This window comes from Oryctolagus cuniculus, chromosome 18 (assembly GCF_964237555.1).
Source record: "Oryctolagus cuniculus chromosome 18, mOryCun1.1, whole genome shotgun sequence".
Taxonomy (NCBI): Eukaryota; Metazoa; Chordata; class Mammalia; order Lagomorpha; family Leporidae; genus Oryctolagus; species Oryctolagus cuniculus.
This window is the reverse complement of record NC_091449.1, coordinates 22,414,334-22,431,657: the sequence shown is the minus strand read 5'-3', so window position 1 is coordinate 22,431,657 and position 17,324 is coordinate 22,414,334. Positions and strand designations below refer to the sequence as shown.

The window sequence follows — 17,324 nt, the reverse complement described above, 5'->3', positions numbered from 1 at the left end:
CCGCCCCGCCCCGCGCCCCCGCCCGCGCCCCCGCGGGGCGACCTTGCTCCCCGCCGCCGCCGCTCTGCAGCTGGTCGCTCCCTGGCCCCGGGCGGCCACTTGCGCCGCCGCTCTCCTGGCCGCTGCCCAGGAGGGAGGGGAGCAGGGACCGAGCACTCCACACCCCGGTCTGCTGCGTCATTCATTCATTCATTCATTCGTTGGCACTCTTACTGAACGCCTTCCACCTTACAGGTACTATTCCAGGTGCTTTGGGCACAAAAGAGCCAAATAACTAAGTGCTGGCAAGTGCTATCGAGGAAAAGGCAGCTGGAGAGGGTGCTGGAAGCAGGGGTTGTGATTTTAAATAGAATGGTGGAGAACAAAACTGCACCGGGGAGATGACATTTGTGCAAAAGCCTGCGGGTCAGGGAGCCAGCCGACTGGCTCTCCAGGGGTAAAGTTCAGCAACTGCGAAATTCCTGAGACACAAAATTCCTGTGGCCCAGCAGGCCAAGCTGCCTCCCATATCGGATTGGCCTCCCATATGGGATTGCTGTTTCCAGTCTTGGCTGTTCTACTTCCGACCCAGTTCCCTGCTAATGCGCCTGGGAAAGCAGCAGAGGATGGCCCAAGTGCTTGGGCCCCTGCACCGACATGGGAGACCCTGGGTGGAGTTCCTGGTCCTGGGTTCGGCCAGGCCCGGCCACAGCTGTAGCCGTCATCTGGGGAGTGAACCAGCAGAAGGAAGGTGTCTCTGTCTTTGCCCTTCTGTCACTCTGCCGTTCAAATACATGAATGTTTTTAGAACAAACAAATCATGAGCATGTGCAGATGTTCCAGAAATGGGAGAAGCCTGGGGTGGAGAGAAAGTGCCAAGAGATGAGGTCAGAGAGGGCAGGGGAGGAACACGGGGCCTCCTGAGTCACTGGGAGGACTTCACTTCTGTCCTGAGAGAGGCAGGAAGCAGAGGACCGACATCACCTGACACGGTAGACAGAGTCAGATGCCTGGGCACGGGGCTGCCAGGATCTCGCAGGCCAGAGGGAAAGGGGGCTTCGGTCAGGGCAGTCGGCGGTGTCCTTGTCCACGGGACCCTTCTTCACCCAGAGGCGTTCGGGGCCAACTGCGAACTCAACCTGGACTGAGTGTCCAGCACAGCACAGCCCGACCGCGCTGAACAGAAGCTGTTCTGCTGGGGTTCCCTGGGACTCTCTCCCGCCTGGGTTTCCGGTCCACACCAGGGCCTGTGCTTCTGAACACTGCCTGAACCAATGGGAAGTCCTGTCTCCCAGCCACTGTGCCGTGGGCCACCTACCTGGTGTTCCGCAGAGGCCTCTCTGCCAACGGTAGCCACGAACTCCCTTTTCCTAGTAGTTTCTTTGTGATGACGTCAATCACCTTTGTCCAGAAACACTACCTCCCGCCCTTGTGTTCCATCCCACCTCCCTGATTGCATCACGGATGAGCACACGGACCCAAGCCAGCCAATCAGCCATCTCCTGAGACCCTGCAGCCAGAAGTCTCTGCTTTGCTGAGGGTGCTACGCCGCCCGTCCCAAAGGACAGACCTGAGTCTCGAGGAGAGAGAGAGAGAGAGAGAGAGAGAGAATGACCCCCCGAGAGACACCACAGCGGCCCACACAGGGCCAGTGTTCCTGGGGTCAGGCTGCCTGCAGCTGATGTAAACCAATGATTTCCCTTAGAGTTTGAGTCATTTTGAGTTACTGCTTGTAACTCCTGAGTCTTGCCACCAGTTGCGCCGGTGCTCACCTGCCGGCTGCCACCCTGTCTCCTTCAGGGTCCTTTCCCACCCTCCCAACCCACAGGGGGAGAAAGAGGGGAAGCCCAAGATGGCTGCCACTTCAAAGGCTTTGTCCTTTGACATTTCCCCGCACACCTCCAGCAGTTTGGCGTCTACAATTCCCAGCAGCTGCAGATCTCCCCGCACTATTTTAGGTCTCACCTCCTTACTTCGAAATTCCAAAAGTTACCTCACTTCTCCTTCTCAGTGAGAAACTCAAGTTCGGATCTGAAGGGTGAGAAGTACTAGCAGCTCAGGAAAGCACCAGACAGAGAACAAAGGCGGAGCACCAGGAGCGGGAAGCCACTCACGGTGAGACAAGGAACAGGGAAACCGCCCTGGCCAGGGGGTCTCCGTGTGGAGCTCCCGGCGGATCCTCTCCCACCGTCTCGGCACCCGAGAGGGGCCTCCAGCTGTCCTCCCCATTTAACACAGGGTAGGAGAGTTGAGAAGGGCAGTCTGTTGGGAAGCAGAGAATCGGCCCAAGGTCGCCTGACTCCTGCCTGAGCCCTCCCTGTTCACGCCACTTGCTGGCAGCCTTGGCACACAGGCGCAGGGACAGTGGCAGAGCAGGCAGGCCCCTTCCCCTCATCAGCCTCATTCTAGTGCAGTACCAGTGAAGCCTCTATGATACAGCAGACTTCAAAAAGCTCGGAAAGTGATACTAAAAGACACAATAGTTTTTGCTCAAGAATTTTGAAATCCATGCAATTTTTTTAAAAAGATTTTGCTTATTTATTTGAAAGGCAGTGTTACAAAGAGAGGGAGAGACACACTGGTTAACTCCTCAGGAGCTTCTTGGTCTCCCACGTGGGTGCAGGGGCCCAATCACTCGGGCCATCCTCCACTGCTTTCCCAGGCCATTAGCAGGGAACTGGATCAGGAGTGGAGCAGCCGGGACTTGAACCAATACTGCAGATGGGACCCCACATGGTGCTTTCATAGTAGGACTCCCCTACTAAGGTTCTGAAGACCCCTACAATAATCCTGATTAACAGGGAGGAATTTTACACGCGCATGGGGCCAGTGCTGTGGCGCAGTGCCTGCAATGCCAGCATCCATTGAGTGCCAGTTCGAGTACCAGCTGCTCCACTTCTCATCCAGCTCTGTGGTGTTCGCTGCTGGGAAAAGCAGCCCAAGTATTTGGCTTCCATGTGAGATGGAGTTCCAGGCTCCCGGCTTTAGCCTGGCCCAGCCCTGGCCTGTGTGGCCATTTGGGGAGTGAAGCAGTGGATAGAAGATCTCACTCTGTCTCAGCAACTCTGACTTTCAAGTAAATAAAATAAATCTTCAAAAAACAAAAAACACCTTATACGTGGAAATGGCCAAGGGAAAGGACAGCAGGGTGTGCAACTGCAGAGGCAGGAAAATCCCAAAACTTAGAGCACCAACACTGGTCCTGTTGGCCTGGATCCAGTGACCTGTGAAGGCCAAGAGTAAGAAAACCATCCCCCCCCCAAAAAAAAAAAAAAAAAAAAAAAGGCAGGGCATGGTCAGGCACCAGTGTAGGGGTGGTGTCAGTGCAGTGGAATCTTTGGGAGTTCAGTGTTATTTTACGCTCTGAACAAATGTTAAACCCATGACACCTGTCAGCTGGCAAACGGCTGGGTACCGGGCTCAGTCTGCCTGGGATCCTGGAAGCGCTACACCGGGAACCAACTCGGAAAATCCTGGAGCTCCTGGAAACGTCAGGTGCTGCCGCGAGACGGTGGAGGCTGGGTGAGGAGCAGATCAGGGCACACCCGACAGGCAGGCCAGTTACGACGTGCAGGGAGAGCCCCGTGTCCCACTCACTGCAGCCTGTGGTGCGCACAGCCCCCAACAAGAGACGATCTGAAGACAGGGAAACCGAGGCACGGGCATTTAGAAAGGCCGCCAGTCGCGGGTCTGGCAGCCCAGGGAAGGGGTCTGTCCTGGGGCCCCGGTGAAGGAGTCCGCAGGAGGGCGGGAGCGGGGCGCGCCGACGGATTTTCCGAGAGCCGCTCCGGGGATGCTAAGTCACGCAGCCTCAGCCAGGGCCAGGAGACCACACCTCCGCGCGCCCCGCGGGGCTCCGGGCGCGGGAGGAGCTCACGAAACCGGGGCCCGGACCAGCCTACGTGCAGCGAAGGCGGGCGCTAGGGAGTGCTGCGCACGCGTCTGCGTGTAGGCTGGCACGTCCGGGGTGGGCGGAGCGCGCGCTTATGCGCATGTCTCTGCGCAGGGCCGGGGACGGTAGCGAGGAAACCTCCGCGGCCGCACGTCTGGGATGGAGGCGTTAGCGCTCGTGCGCATGCGCCACGGGGCGGCGGCCGTGCGCATGCGCCAGCCGGAAGTCATGTGTGGTGGGAACCTGGCGCGTGTAGGAGCTTCAGTCTTCCCTCTGTGGCCGAGACTTGTCGCTTGGTGCCCTAGAGTACATAGCTGTACTAAGACTACACTTACTAAAGGGCTACGTACGTACTCGTAGCCCTACTTGCAGCTCCTGATGTCAGTCCTTTGCTTTCCTGGTACAGGTTGGCTTAGTCTGGCATATGCCTTTTTATGTTTAGTTCTCTGTTTCGCTAGTAGAACTTGCCAGTTCTGGCCACAGCAACACTTCATCTACCTCGGTTGCTAGGCAGTAGTCCGGGTGCAGTCAGTCCTGCACACTGCACTCGTGGCTGTCAACAGGCCCAGCTCCTTGCTCTCACTGGGCCTTCATCCCGATGAGAGGGACAGATGCTAACGGATTCCAGCGTGGTGGTGGTGGTGGTGGGAGTGTTAAGGGCTGTGAGAAGCAAAAGCCAGGTTGGAAGGCGGGCTCCGGCTTGAGACCTGATGGAGGGGCCGAGCAGCTGCTGGGGGAACCTGAGGCTGTGAAGGGAGAAGCCCGGTGAGGACCAGGTGATGGTAGTGGAGGTACAAGAACGTGGAATTCGGATGGGCTTGGAGGTACATTTATAGGCCTTGCTGGTTAACTAACGAAAGGAACAACCTAGAATGTCCTCTAGGTTAGCCTGCACAACAGCTGGGAGGACAGGTGGGCAGTGTTATTCTTCCAAGGGTGGGAAAGGTGGGGTCGTGTTGCCCAGCTTTCAAGGCCGGGTGCATCTTTGCAGTCCTGGATCCCAGGGAAGATTTGGCCTCTTCTGTGTCCTCTGGGCCCACATTACAAACTCAGTCCCGACAGACACAAGCCACATCCACAAGGCTGGCCTTGGGTTACTTCCGGCGGCTTGCCCCGGGGACGCAGCTGCTTGTTGCTGAGAGGCAGCCAGTCAGCCGTCCACTGGGAGGGGTTTGTTTCCTGTGTCCAGATCAGGGAACAAGTCACAACCCGGACCACGTCGTGCACCATGGGCCACCCCTCACGGGCCCTTGCTTGCTATGTGGCAGTCCAAGCTGGAAGCGCCACTCTAGCTAGCCCCCAGGTGGGAAAGGAGGCTCACAAGCCTCAGACACCTGGACTGCCTACGCGTCCTCCGTCTCCGACAGCAGGGCTCCAAGGAGCCTCCGGGGGCTGGGGTGTACTGTCCATTCTTCTTCCATCCCCACTCACGAGGAACGCAGGCAGCACTCCTAGCTCCACCACTGCTGTGGAAGCAAAGCCGGTGAACAGCACGGGGTGCTTGTGTTAGGCACAGATGATTCCCCCAACTCCCACCCCCGCTAGCTTTTAATATTAACGCCAGTGTATCCCCTGGTGCTCTCCTGCGACCGACGAGGCTGTTACTAAGCTTCTTCTTGTGAGGTGCATTTCAAAGGCTCAACTCGAGGGCACCTCAGCACACAGAAGCCAGAGTGGTACTTCCACCTGTGGTTATACCCTAAGGCTCACTCCCCTATCACCCACCCTCCAACTGGGGTGCCCTCATAGTCTTCCTTCTGCTCGGCATGATGGCATCACCAAGCGAGACAGGTTCTTCTTACCCCTCTGCTGCAGGCTGCTGGGGGAGAGTGTGGGTCATGGCATCCACACTTGGTGGGCTGTGGGTGTTGAGGACCCCATCCCAAACAGTATTCATCCTTTCAGGAGATGGCCTCCTCACCATTACATCCTCTTCACTTGTGCAGGGGCCTAAACCAGCTGCAGCCTTAGGGAAGCCAACAAGAGAGCTGCGGTTGGTCACTGTTTGCTGCCCGTCCACTGCAGCCCCTCATACCCACAGTGCTCCTTCTCCTTGCCAGGTCTCAGAAATCAGAGGGTGATCTAAAAGCCAATTCATGTGCAGCTTTTGAAAGTGATAAGCCAGCCATGGATTCTAATGGTGTCTGCTGCAGTTCATTGTAAACAAAGATACAAAGTATTATTAAATGTATATTTTTAATAAAGCCAATAGTTATTTTACTTATAGGAGCTTTAAAAGTAAGATACAAAATGTAGAGTTCCAGTTTGGAAGCATTATAACTATTCACACTGTGTCCTGCTGATGCCCGAGCAAGGCAGCCACACCCGGCCATGCAAAGGACACACACACTCACACACGCACACACATGCGCATTGGCGAGACCCCTCTGCCGAGCGCAGCACCTGGAATTACCAGTGTTCAGAGCAGTGGTGCTGGGAACACAGCACCTACATGGAGACCACACAAATAGCTTCACACAGTCTCACAGCCCATGGAGATGCAATTACAAAATGTCAAACTGGAAAGTGACAATTAGCAATGCCACCTGCACTGGGGCCTCAGGACTGATTTCTGTCCAGGGTGAGGTCTTTGGGGAGGCACTATTAAAACAAGAGTACGTCAGTATAATAGAACTTGGAATACAGGGTACGATGGACACATTATTGAAGAAAAAACTATCTTACAAGAAAAACAGCCACAAACGACTTTAACAGACTGCATACACCGTGACAGCTAACACAACAGACAAGAGCCACGCAGGGTCGGTGCAAAGCACGTGCCTGAAAGAATCTATGTACAAGAGAGTTCTCTGTAAACATGGTGAGGTGAATGTTCAGAACCCACGGTGAAAGGATCATAGGAACAGGCAGCAATGGCATCCCCACAGAGCACAAAAGACAACACTCGAGGCCTGGAAACAGCCTAACAACACAGTACTAAAAAGTCAGGTGGCTGGGCTCAGACACCCTAAGGGTCCTCTATAATTAGTGTGTGTGTATGTGTGTACGTACATACATACATACATATATATATTTATTCTTTTTGGTATTTTTAAATATAAATTTACTTATATCCGTAGAAAAATGAGAACATAAATGTGTTATTACAATCTTTGTTGGAAAAGCTTATATGGAGTTAGAAAGAATAAACCATTTATTAGTAGTTAACATATATTAAAATGGTTTAATGATTTAAGAAAATATAAAAAAAATATTAATACTGTCAAACTTTCATACCAGAAAATATTATGGATTTTTCTCAATTAGATTTTTTCAAAGATGAAATATGAAAAATTTAAATAAGTTTTATATAAAGAACTTTCTGTAACCTCAATTAATATACAGTGGGATATCTACTCTATATAGATATATTTATTATTTCTCAATTTAAGCACCATTCAATTCTTCTGGATCCATTCTGGCTGGAAGATATCCCTAAATCCACAGGATGTCATCTGTTTAATGGCACATGTCAACTGCAAATGAGGCAGAGTTTTATTTTTTTTAAAGACAAGACTAAATTAATTCCTGTCTGCATTGAGCCAGCTCACAAATGCTGCCCGTGCAGGCGCCTGCACAGCGCTGCTCTGCCCTCTTCCCGGAGGCCCCTGTCGATGCCTCTGGCCACATGCAGGTCTGAGAGTAGCCAGCTGGCTCACTTCCGGGATCATCAGGAAATGCCTCCAATCCTTTTTTGAAAATCTGGTAAAGGCTGCACCCCTACAGCGGCAAGGAGCTGGTCACCCTCAGAAAACCCAGGTGATTGCTTCTGGTCACAAATATTCTAAACTTTGCCCTTTTTGTGGAAGCTTAAATAAAGATAGTGTTGAACAAACCTCCAGCCAGTGTATCTGTCATCTTAAATTATTCAATGTATTTTAGGCAGGAGATGTTTTAACTAAAAAACTAAAGGAAAAATAGCTAGAAAATACAGTGATTGGTGTGGTCATCACAACATGTTAAAGAGAGGGTCTCAGAACATGGTCAGTTTGCTCCCACCCTTCAGTCCTGGTGCCTTCCCACACACAGTTGGACTAAAAACCTTAGAGCTGTGTTTCTCAGAGTGTGGCCCAAGGCTGCTTCCATCAGAATCCCCTGAGGTGCTTACTGAGCATGCAGATGCTCCGGCATCCCCCTGAGAGCCAGAAACCATCTGCAGCTGGCTCTCCGGACGTCTGATGCCGCCAAAGTCTGTGAAGCCAGGTTTTAAAGGTTTGGAGCTGCCAAACATCCCCATCCCCAAGAAACCACCCCTGGGACAGGAGTGCACTGGTCCTCTGGGGAGCTGGTGTCAGCGAGTTGGCCCTGGGGTGGGGATATTCACCCCCACAACCTGGGAAGGCATGCAGACTGGCCCTGGTCAGTACTGGGGCAAGTAGGCCGGCCTGCGCTCAGCCTTCCCAGGGAAGGCCTTGAAGCCCTTGGGTGCCGCCTTGTGCGCTGGCGGGGGCGGGGGCTGCGGTGGAGTCTGCACGTAGCTGAAGGAGGCGGCACTGCAGTCGCTGGTGGCAGCCCACACTGGCGACTGTAGCATCTGCATGGTGTCATTCCACTGGCTGCCGGGGCTGGCGACGGCATAGAGTGGCGTGCTCGGGCTGGGCAGCGTGCTGGGCAGTGGGGAAGGGTGCTGCCACGGTGCTTTGGGCGGCCACGTTTTGGTTTTGTTTTCCTGAGACACAGAAGAAGGTTTGTAAGTGGCATTTCTGATGTATCTTTTCCCACCTCCCTGGGCCTCTGGCCCTTGCCCCTAGTAGCTAGGAGGCAAGGTGAGAACCCCAGTCCTGTCCAAGAGAAGTTCTTGCAGGACAGCAGTGGTCTACACCTACATTGTCCAACACAGCAGCCATCTGCCATGTATGGCTGGTGCAGCCGAGCAACTGACATTTTATTTGTACTTAATTCAAGCAGTCACATGCAGCGAGTGGCTGTTGCACTGGCCATTGTAGCCCTGCAGAGTCCCCACCATGTGGCTCTGAGTCAGCCAGACAGCTGTTCACTCAGACAAAATCATGAGAATATAAAGCTATTCACCACAAAGAAGCCCCCGGGCCACAGGTGAGGCCCCCTTCAAACTGAAGCTCTGCAGTCGTGCCCCCCGTCTGCACCCAGGGGGCCAGCCCATGGTACCTGGCTCATGTCCTCCACTGTAGTGAGGAGAGGCGGCGAGGGCAGCGTGCTGGTCTCCTGCTCTCCGCTGCTGTGTTTCCTGAAAGAACCAAGAGCTCAGAGCACTGATTCCCCGCCTTCCTGCCCAGCTTCTCTTCAGGGCACAGACATTCTTGCTGCCTGGCTCCAGTGTCTCTAGGTCCCGTTCTAGTTACGAGAGGGAGACCTTGGATCCACTGTATTCAGGATGAGGGGTCAGCAATAAATGGTGCATTCCTGCAAGTTGGCACAGGCAGGTGGGGTGGGAGGCACCTGCATCCACCAGGTTTGGCTTTCTGTTCACTTATTCACAAAGTAACTGGGTGTTTACCATGCACTGGGGATATGCGACTCAAAATCAAAAGCCTGTTGATTTTACTAATAACACCAACGGGTTTGTGTGGCAACAGTGAAGGAAAAAGGCAGGAAGCAGCAGGACAGGCTCAGCATCTCTTATGCAGATGGCAGTTTCCGCAGAGGTGGCACAAGGGGACTTCTGAGATGTCTGCTTGGTTGCAGTCTACAATGAAGTCAAACTCCTTGCTGGCCTCAACCTGCCACTCCTGCAAATGTCCCACACAGTGCACCACACCCCTGCCACACAGCATCCTTGATCCCTCTCTTCTGCAGCATCCCACTGCCCTTCCCCACCAGGAGCTCCCGCACATCGCTCAGCCCCTGCTCATCAGAAGACTCCCAACTACCCTTCTGAAAACAAACCCTGCCTGTCCCCTCCTAGCCTCACGGACCTGACCCAATCTGCTCTTGTTTATCTCCCATCCCTCACTGGAATGCAAGTTCCACATGGACAAGGGCTTTGTTTTGTTTGCCTCTGGACCACCAGTGCCACCAAATGAATGAATGAATGAATGAATGAACTTCTGAGCCTCAGTTTCCCTACCATGTAAGGGGAGGGATGTTAAACAGTACTTAGAAGGTGGTTGTTAAGGACTGAATTGTGTCTAATTTCCCCTCGCCCCTTGCAATTAAAATGCTGAAGCCCTAACCTCCTATACCCCAAATTGTGCCTATATAGAGACACAGGAGCTTTAAAGAGATGATTATATTTGAGCTCATTAGGTTGGGCCCTAAGCCACTATGACTCACAGAAGCAGCTTAAGACACAGACACATACACAGGCATGACCTCGTGAAGACACAAGGAAACAGCTGTCTATAAAGCCCTGGAGAGGGGCTGCAGGAGAAACCAATCCTATCCACATCTCCATCGCAGATGCCTAGCTTCCCAGACTGTGAGAAAATGCTTGCTGTTTAAGCCCCCAAGCTACGGTACTTGTTACGGCAGCCCTAACACACGCATACAGCGATTGTGAGGAGCTCAGTCCAAACCCCGGCACCCAGGAAGCACCCAACTTGTGTTAATGATCACCATGATCACCACCACCACCATCACCACAGTGTGTCCCACTAAGACGTCCTTCTGTCTTCACCGCCCACTCCCTACCACTTATCCACTGAAGCCTGACCCTGGCCTCCCTTTCCACACCACAGCACGACTTCTGCATGTGCTCCAGTCCTGCCCGTGTGCACTGTCTGCCACCTCTGGGCTCCGTTTCCCCACATCCACAGCAGTATCTCCAGCTCTCTTTACCCAATTTCTTCTCATTTCAAGACCCATCTTATTATTTTTCTCAACTTTGAAATATTCTTCAGAGGTCATTTTATCCAGTAGCACCTTTGACAAAGAAGCTGAGGGGAGACCTTTGTCCAAGCTGCAGAACCTGCTGACAAGTCCAGATCAGAACTTGGTTGTCCTGGCTCTTCTCCCACAGAAAGGGCTGCCTCCTACAATGCAGGGCCAGCACCAGCAGACCCTGTCTCCCAAATCTGCCCTCACCTGCCATAATAATTCTGGTTACCAGAACACTGTTCTGCTAGCAAAAACTTAACCCAACATTAAGTGACATGGTACCAGTTCTTCCTCATGGAAAACACATTCTGAAGGTGTTTAGAGGCCTGGAGCCAGGCAGTACTGAAAGTCCCTCCACCTTTCAAACCCAAGATGGACTGGGAGGGATGCGGTTCCTGTGGCTTTCCCAGAGGAGTAAACTGTGGGTCACATCCACATGTCCCTTTCTCCTCTCTTCAGGTTAAATATCCCGTCACAGGGCAGGCGTTGGGCACAGCAGTTCAAATCCTGGCTCTGCTTCTCACCCAGCTTCCTGGTAACGTACACCCTAGGAAGGCAGATGACAGCTGAAGTACTTGGGTCCCTGACACACATGTGGAAGACCTGGATTGAGCTCCTGGATCCTACCTGGCCCAGTCCTGGCTGTTGCAGGCATTTGGTAACTGAACCAGTGGTTAGAAGATCTTTGCCTGTCTTTCAAATAAAATGAAAATAAATAAAATAAATAAAAATTACAAAAAAAATCTCTTCATACCTTCTCTGCTTGACAGCAGCAACGAGGTCAGGCCCTGAAAACATGGAGAACAAGCTGTCGCCATTGGCCGAGGACGTCTCATCGCTCGAACTGGCAGAGTCTCCCTGAGCACCAGACCAGCCGCTGTGCAGACCATCCCTGAAAGCCAAAGAGACAAGTTGGTACTACAGCCAATCCTCAACAGAGCCGTGGCCTCCAGCCCGACAACAGCAGTCCATTCCCTGTACTCATCTCATGACCACACAAAGGTCTCTTGTGTTTTCCTTTAAAAAAGATGTGAGGTTTTCTTTCTTTCCCTTATTTCAAAATAATACAGATCTATCACTTTCTTTTATTCCTCTCAGAAGCCTATACTTTCAATATGAAATTTATCTTAGAGAAAACAAAAAAACACTGAGATGGTCTCTAGCTGCCCAGGCAGCAATATGGGGACATGAGAAATCCACAGGTGTCATTAGGATCCAAACCCACAGTTGTTTCAACACGCTGGAGTAAGAACCTAGACACCTCTGCTTGTGGTAGGCTGTGAGAGCATTCCCCAAACCACAGAGCCCTGCTCATGGCAGTATAAAGATGGTGGTAAACATGCTACTACCTCACAAACGCCATCAAGTAAGCTCCTTTTCCAGGGCAAGATGGTCATGAATCTATACCAAAGGTGTATTCACAGGGACACAGCACCTCATCTGGCATCCTAGTCTAGTCACCACACTGTGACCCCACGTGAGGGCTTGCAATCGAACTGCCTGACAAGAATGCACAGAGGCCAAGAGGCAGCCTTCCCACCAGCTCCATGGGGGCAAACCCAGCTCCCACCTTTGGCTTTACTGGTGTATCTGGCACTCACCCTTCTGTGAAGAACTCTGGGAAGGGCCAGGTCCGATGGGCATCATCCATGGGAGGCCAGTGGCCCCGGGGGTGGCCTGGACGGCGACCATGCTGGGCTTGCCGCTTCTGCTGCATTGCCTGGCTCACTCCAGCCACGTAGCGTGCAAACTCTGGGTCTGAGCCCACTGTGTTGAGACAGAGGGACAAACAAGGCTTGCATCCAAATTGGCCTTTTTGTGCTTCTCTACCCTCTGAGGATGTGCTGTTTATGCACAAAGCAAAGTCATGAGCTGCCAGGCTTGTGCCACACAGAGCTGCTGGCAGCCTATGCTTGGTACCCTGCTATGGGGAGATGGGGCTTTCAGCACATAGGTCTGAAGATGGGACATGATGTGAGCAGAGACTGTCAGGATGGGCTACAGGACAAAGGCAGGCTGACTGTGAAACAGAAAAAAAGGTCTGATTTATCCACGACTACTTTAAAGACAAATACTATTTAACGTTTTCAATGTCTTGGTGCTAAGTACTTACACATCCTCTACCCACCAATTTAGAAAATCAATGATGACTTTGGTCAGCTGGATAGCCTGAAAATTCTCCGAGCATCAGGGTCAACCAGAGAGAGGATATGTGCGATTCTCAACTGAGCCAAACTCTAACCAGTATTTACCTGGATATTAGACAGCAGACTCCCCCATTCAGTCTGAAGATAGTAAGAGTGCCAAAGAATTAGAGGAAATTTCAAGTCAATTAAGAGGTGGCTAGAAACATACAGAGCCGATGTGCAGGATAGTACAAGTGGGAGAAAAAACCCACAGATGGTATTTACAGAAACTGCCAAACACAAAGACACAGCAGGAAAGTATCTCTGGAGCACAATTAAATGTGATTCAGCAGCGCACACTTTTAGCTTCAAACTGGGAAAGACATGGGGTCACTACTCCATAATCAGCTTGTTCTTATGGCTCTGTCACAGGACCACTGCATGAGACCCTGTGATCTGTGCACTGTACAGAAATACCCTCACTAGTAGGAGCAGAAATCAAGGCCTTAATCTCAGGCAGTCAAGTCATGCCCCAGGGGTCGTGTCTGCCAGTCCAGAGGGGTGGTGTTCTTCTTCTTCTTCTTCTTCTTTTTTTTTTTTTTTTTTTTTTTGACAGGCAGAGTTAGACGGTGAGAGAGAGAGAAAGAGAGAGAGAGAGAAAGGTCTTCCTTTTTCCATTGGTTCACCCCCCCAATGGCTGCTATGGCCTGCGCACTGCGCTGATCTGAAGCCAGAAGCCAGGTGCTTCCTCCTGGTCTCCCATGAGGGTGCAGGGTCCAAGGACCTGGGCCATCCTCCACTGCACTCCTGGGCCACAGCAGAGAGCTGGACTGGAAGAGGAGCAACCGGGACAAAATCCGGCACCCCAACCAGGACTAGAACCCGGGGTGCCAGTGCTGCAGGCAGAGAATTAGCCTAGTGAGCCGCGGCGCCGGCCCTGAGGGGTGGTGTTCTAACCGCTCCTCCTGAAGAAGGCACCTTCTCTAGTCCACCTGCCCAGAGAAGTGCCCTACCTTCGTTTGCACAACAAGCCATGTGGACTTCATGCAGACTTTTTTGGTTAAAAAAACCATACAGACCAGGAGCCAATGTGGTGGTGCTGCAGGATAAGCAGCTGCTACCTGCAGTGCCTGCATCCCATACTGGAATGCCAGCTCAAGTCTCAGTTTTTCCATTTCCAAACTAGCACCTGCTAATCCACCTGGGAAAGCAGTAGAAGATGCTACCTGCACGGGATATCTGGATGAAGTTTCTGGCTCTTGGTTTTGGCCAGGCCTAGCCCAGGCTGTTGCAGGCATACTGGGAAATGAACTAGTGGATGGAAGCGCTGTTTCTCTCTTCTTTGCTGCCTTTCGAATAAATAAATAAATAAATCTTTTTTAAAAAAAAGATTTAAAAAATACAAGCAGTAGGAGGAATTTTTAACAAGGCAAGAGAAAACATTTTCTTCCTATATTAATAAATGTTGGGATGTTTAGCAAGGAGTCACCTCTTCTGGTGCTTACTTACTTAAACAAACATTTGCTATACTTATTTACAATATTTCACATGCCTCTTTTGAGTGGAAATTTTCCACTTGTGTGTGCCTTTTGCTAAATGACAGAAAAAAGTCTCCAGCTATCTACCTTACCCAATTCTCAAACTCTAGAAGCCTTTTGAGAGGGTTGTTTTTTCCAATTCTAATACCAGCAAAGATATGTGAGATATACATATATATATATGCCTATATCTATGAATGTATGCATTTAAGTTCATTTACTTGACAAGCAAAGAGACAGAAAGGGACAGAGAGAGAAAGCAAGCTATCACTAACTGGTTTACTCCTCAAGTGCTTATAAATGACAGGCTGGCCTGAGGTTTGGCTGGGGTGAAAGCCAGAAGCCAGGAATACAATGCAGATCACCCATGTGAGTGGCAGGAACCTACAGTAGAGTTGTCACCTCTGCTTCCCTGAGTCTGCATTGCCAGGAAGCTGGAGTCAGGCGCTAAAGCCAGGAATTTAACCCAGCTCAGATGTGGTATGAAGATATCTTAATTATTAGGCTAAACACCTGCTCCCGTTCTGCTCACTTTTAATCAGGCTCTTTATAAACTGGTTCATCTACTGTATTGATCTACAAAAGATCTTTTAGATGTATTTATAATAGGGAGGTTAAGACTCCATTCATGGTGGTGGCATCCCATATATGCACTGTTTCTAGTCCCGGCTGCTCCACTTCCCATACAGCTCTCTGCTAATGGCCTGGGAAAGCAGTGGAAGATGGCCTAAGTACTTGGTCCCTTGCAACCCACATGGGAGACTCAGAAGCTGCTCCTGGCTTCTGGCTTTGGATTGATCCAGCGCCAGCCATTGTGGCCATTTGAGAAGTGAACGAGCGGATGGAAGGCTGACTCTGTCTCACCCTCTGTAATTCTGCCTCTCAGATCAATAAATCTTTAAAAAATTAAATATTATCTTACTGATCTTCAAAAACAGTCAGAAAATAGTTCCTGCCTATCTCTGACCTTCTCAACCTCTGCTTCCAACTCTTGTTAGATTGGGCCTGTACTTGCCTCCAGTAAGGTTGTAGCAGACAGGCCTCATGAAATCCTCAGTGATTATATCTTACATTGAAACAGGGCGAGGAGGTCTCACATACCTGCAGGATCGAAAGGGAGAATCTCTCCCAACATTCCAAAGACTCCATCACTTTGGTCACGGTTGGGCCAGGTGTTATTTCTAGGTCCCTGTGGCTTCTGTCCCAAAACTTCTGACATTACATTATCCATATAGCTGCTCACCAGACCCAAGCTGTACAAGTCAGAACTGAGATCAGATATGCCAGGCCACTGGCCAAGAGGAGACAGACCTGGTCCAACGGGCTGTGCCGGCTGCTGAGAAGAGCCATGTACCCATTTCCCAGGAGCCCGAGGCTGGGGTGGGGGCTGTTGTGTTCCAATGGGTTGGAGCAGGTGTTGGTAGTATTGAACCTGGGGTTGTTGTTGCTTTGGGGACTGCTGCTGAGGTGCCAGTCCTGGCTGGGGTGTCAGAGGTGTATGTGCTCCAGCCTGAGGTGGCCGTGGTGCAGGGGGCACTGGCAGTGATGACGACTGTGGCTGCATGGGTCCTGCCTTCTGCTCCGTCACCATGGCTGTGGCAGCAGAATTACGCCTTGTCACCAGTGGAGAACCTTGATGTGACTGGCCCATGTTAAAGCCCGAGAGAAAATCTATCACCTCTTGCATTTCCTGATCGGTTGGTAAGTTCATACCCTTCTCATCCTTGCCATCATCCCCATGCAGGAAGTTCTCATGCCTCTCCATGAGGAAACCATTGGCCATTGGATTACTGGAATTCGGAGCCGACTGTGATGGGTCTGTAGTCCTAGGGAAGTTACCAATGTTCAAAATGCTTTGTAACCTTGTATCAATATTATTGGGCATTTTGGCCTTCTCTTCTGAACACCCAGCTATGAAGATGTTTTTGGAAGGGGTACTTGGGATGGAATAATTTGCGTTGCTGCTTGAGCTGGTACATGAAGCTTTCTTGGTGAACCGGGATGTAAGTTTAGAGAATGTCTTCTGCAAGCCACCTGGAGGTTTGTTTCCATTTCCAGAAGGCAAGTCAGCTTGATTCCCAAAATCACAGATTTCCCTTTGGAGCTGGATCTGTATGCAAGGTAAAGCTTGTTCCCTATTTAGACAGAAGTATGTTTACAGAGGGGGGAAAAAGACAAACATACACATTGGAGAATGAAATACACCTCTTTTTAAGAAATACTTTGAAAAAAACAAAGATCTCTTGTTGGTATCAAGCTCTCTTATTTTATAGATAAATACTTAGAAATGAATGCCCCAAGGACTGTCAAAGTGTCTGAGACATGGCTGTGAAAACCGTAACATCCAGGTTCTGGCCCGAGGATTCAGACTGAGTGAATCTCTACGTGTAGCACAGGAAGACAAAGCATGGTTCCAGTGAGGAGGCCAGGAGCTCTATGTATGGAGCATAGGGACTGAGAGCCAGGCTGATCCAATAGAGGGAAGATGCAATAACCCATGAGGCATGGGGTCAGGGAGGGTTCAGGGATAGCAAACCCATGGCTGTTTCCAAAGTTTTCTGAGCACTCCTCCTGTAGCCCTCTAGACAGAAAGGGCATGGGACAGCAGCTGAGGCAGGAGATGGCCGGTGTGACCCTGAAGAAGTCACTTTACTGTTCAGCACCTCCTGCTTATAGGCAGGAGAAGAGACATATAAAGATGTTTAAGGTCCCTACCAGTTCTAAAATTAACAATCTACCAGGAGGTCATTTTGGAACTGTCAGCTATATGAGTACATTTCATGAATGATATGTTTTCTAGACATTTCTGTTTTTAGTTCATAAGGAGGTTATAAGTTGGGTTAAAAGTCCTCTGAATGGACTTATTCTCAAATGATAAAACCAATGAATGTGCAAATGTAAACAAATTGGGGAACCTGGGTAAAAGGCATTTAGTTCTTTGTACTATTCTTATAACTTTTCTGCAGATTTGAAATTATTCTAAAATAAAAAGGT

General features: G+C 50.8%; 1 protein-coding gene and 1 long non-coding RNA gene across 12 annotated transcripts in view; one reads left to right on the top strand and one right to left on the bottom strand.

Moving 5' to 3' along the window:
* Nucleotides 1-3,256: 3,256 nt before the first annotated feature.
* Nucleotides 3,257-11,409, top strand: LOC138846701 (uncharacterized). Its single transcript, XR_011384239.1, has 2 exons — nucleotides 3,257-3,501; nucleotides 11,126-11,409. It is a non-coding gene; the product is annotated as an uncharacterized lncRNA (long non-coding RNA).
* Nucleotides 6,049-17,324, bottom strand: part of GARRE1 (granule associated Rac and RHOG effector 1) — a 98,587-nt gene continuing 87,311 nt past the window's right edge. For 9 of the 11 annotated variants that reach the window (XM_051846733.2, XM_051846736.2, XM_051846737.2 and 6 more), the window contains 5 exons: nucleotides 15,432-16,465; nucleotides 12,268-12,433; nucleotides 11,421-11,558; nucleotides 8,999-9,077; nucleotides 6,049-8,540 (listed from right to left, as the gene is read on the bottom strand). In XM_051846733.2, the coding sequence (XP_051702693.1) occupies nucleotides 8,232-8,540; nucleotides 8,999-9,077; nucleotides 11,421-11,558; nucleotides 12,268-12,433; nucleotides 15,432-16,465 (1,726 nt within the window). In that variant the 3' untranslated portion in view covers nucleotides 6,049-8,231. The remainder of the gene's footprint in view (nucleotides 8,541-8,998; nucleotides 9,078-11,420; nucleotides 11,559-12,267; nucleotides 12,434-15,431; nucleotides 16,466-17,324) is intronic. The other 2 variants (XM_051846738.2, XM_070063225.1) reach the window with 1 other exon arrangement.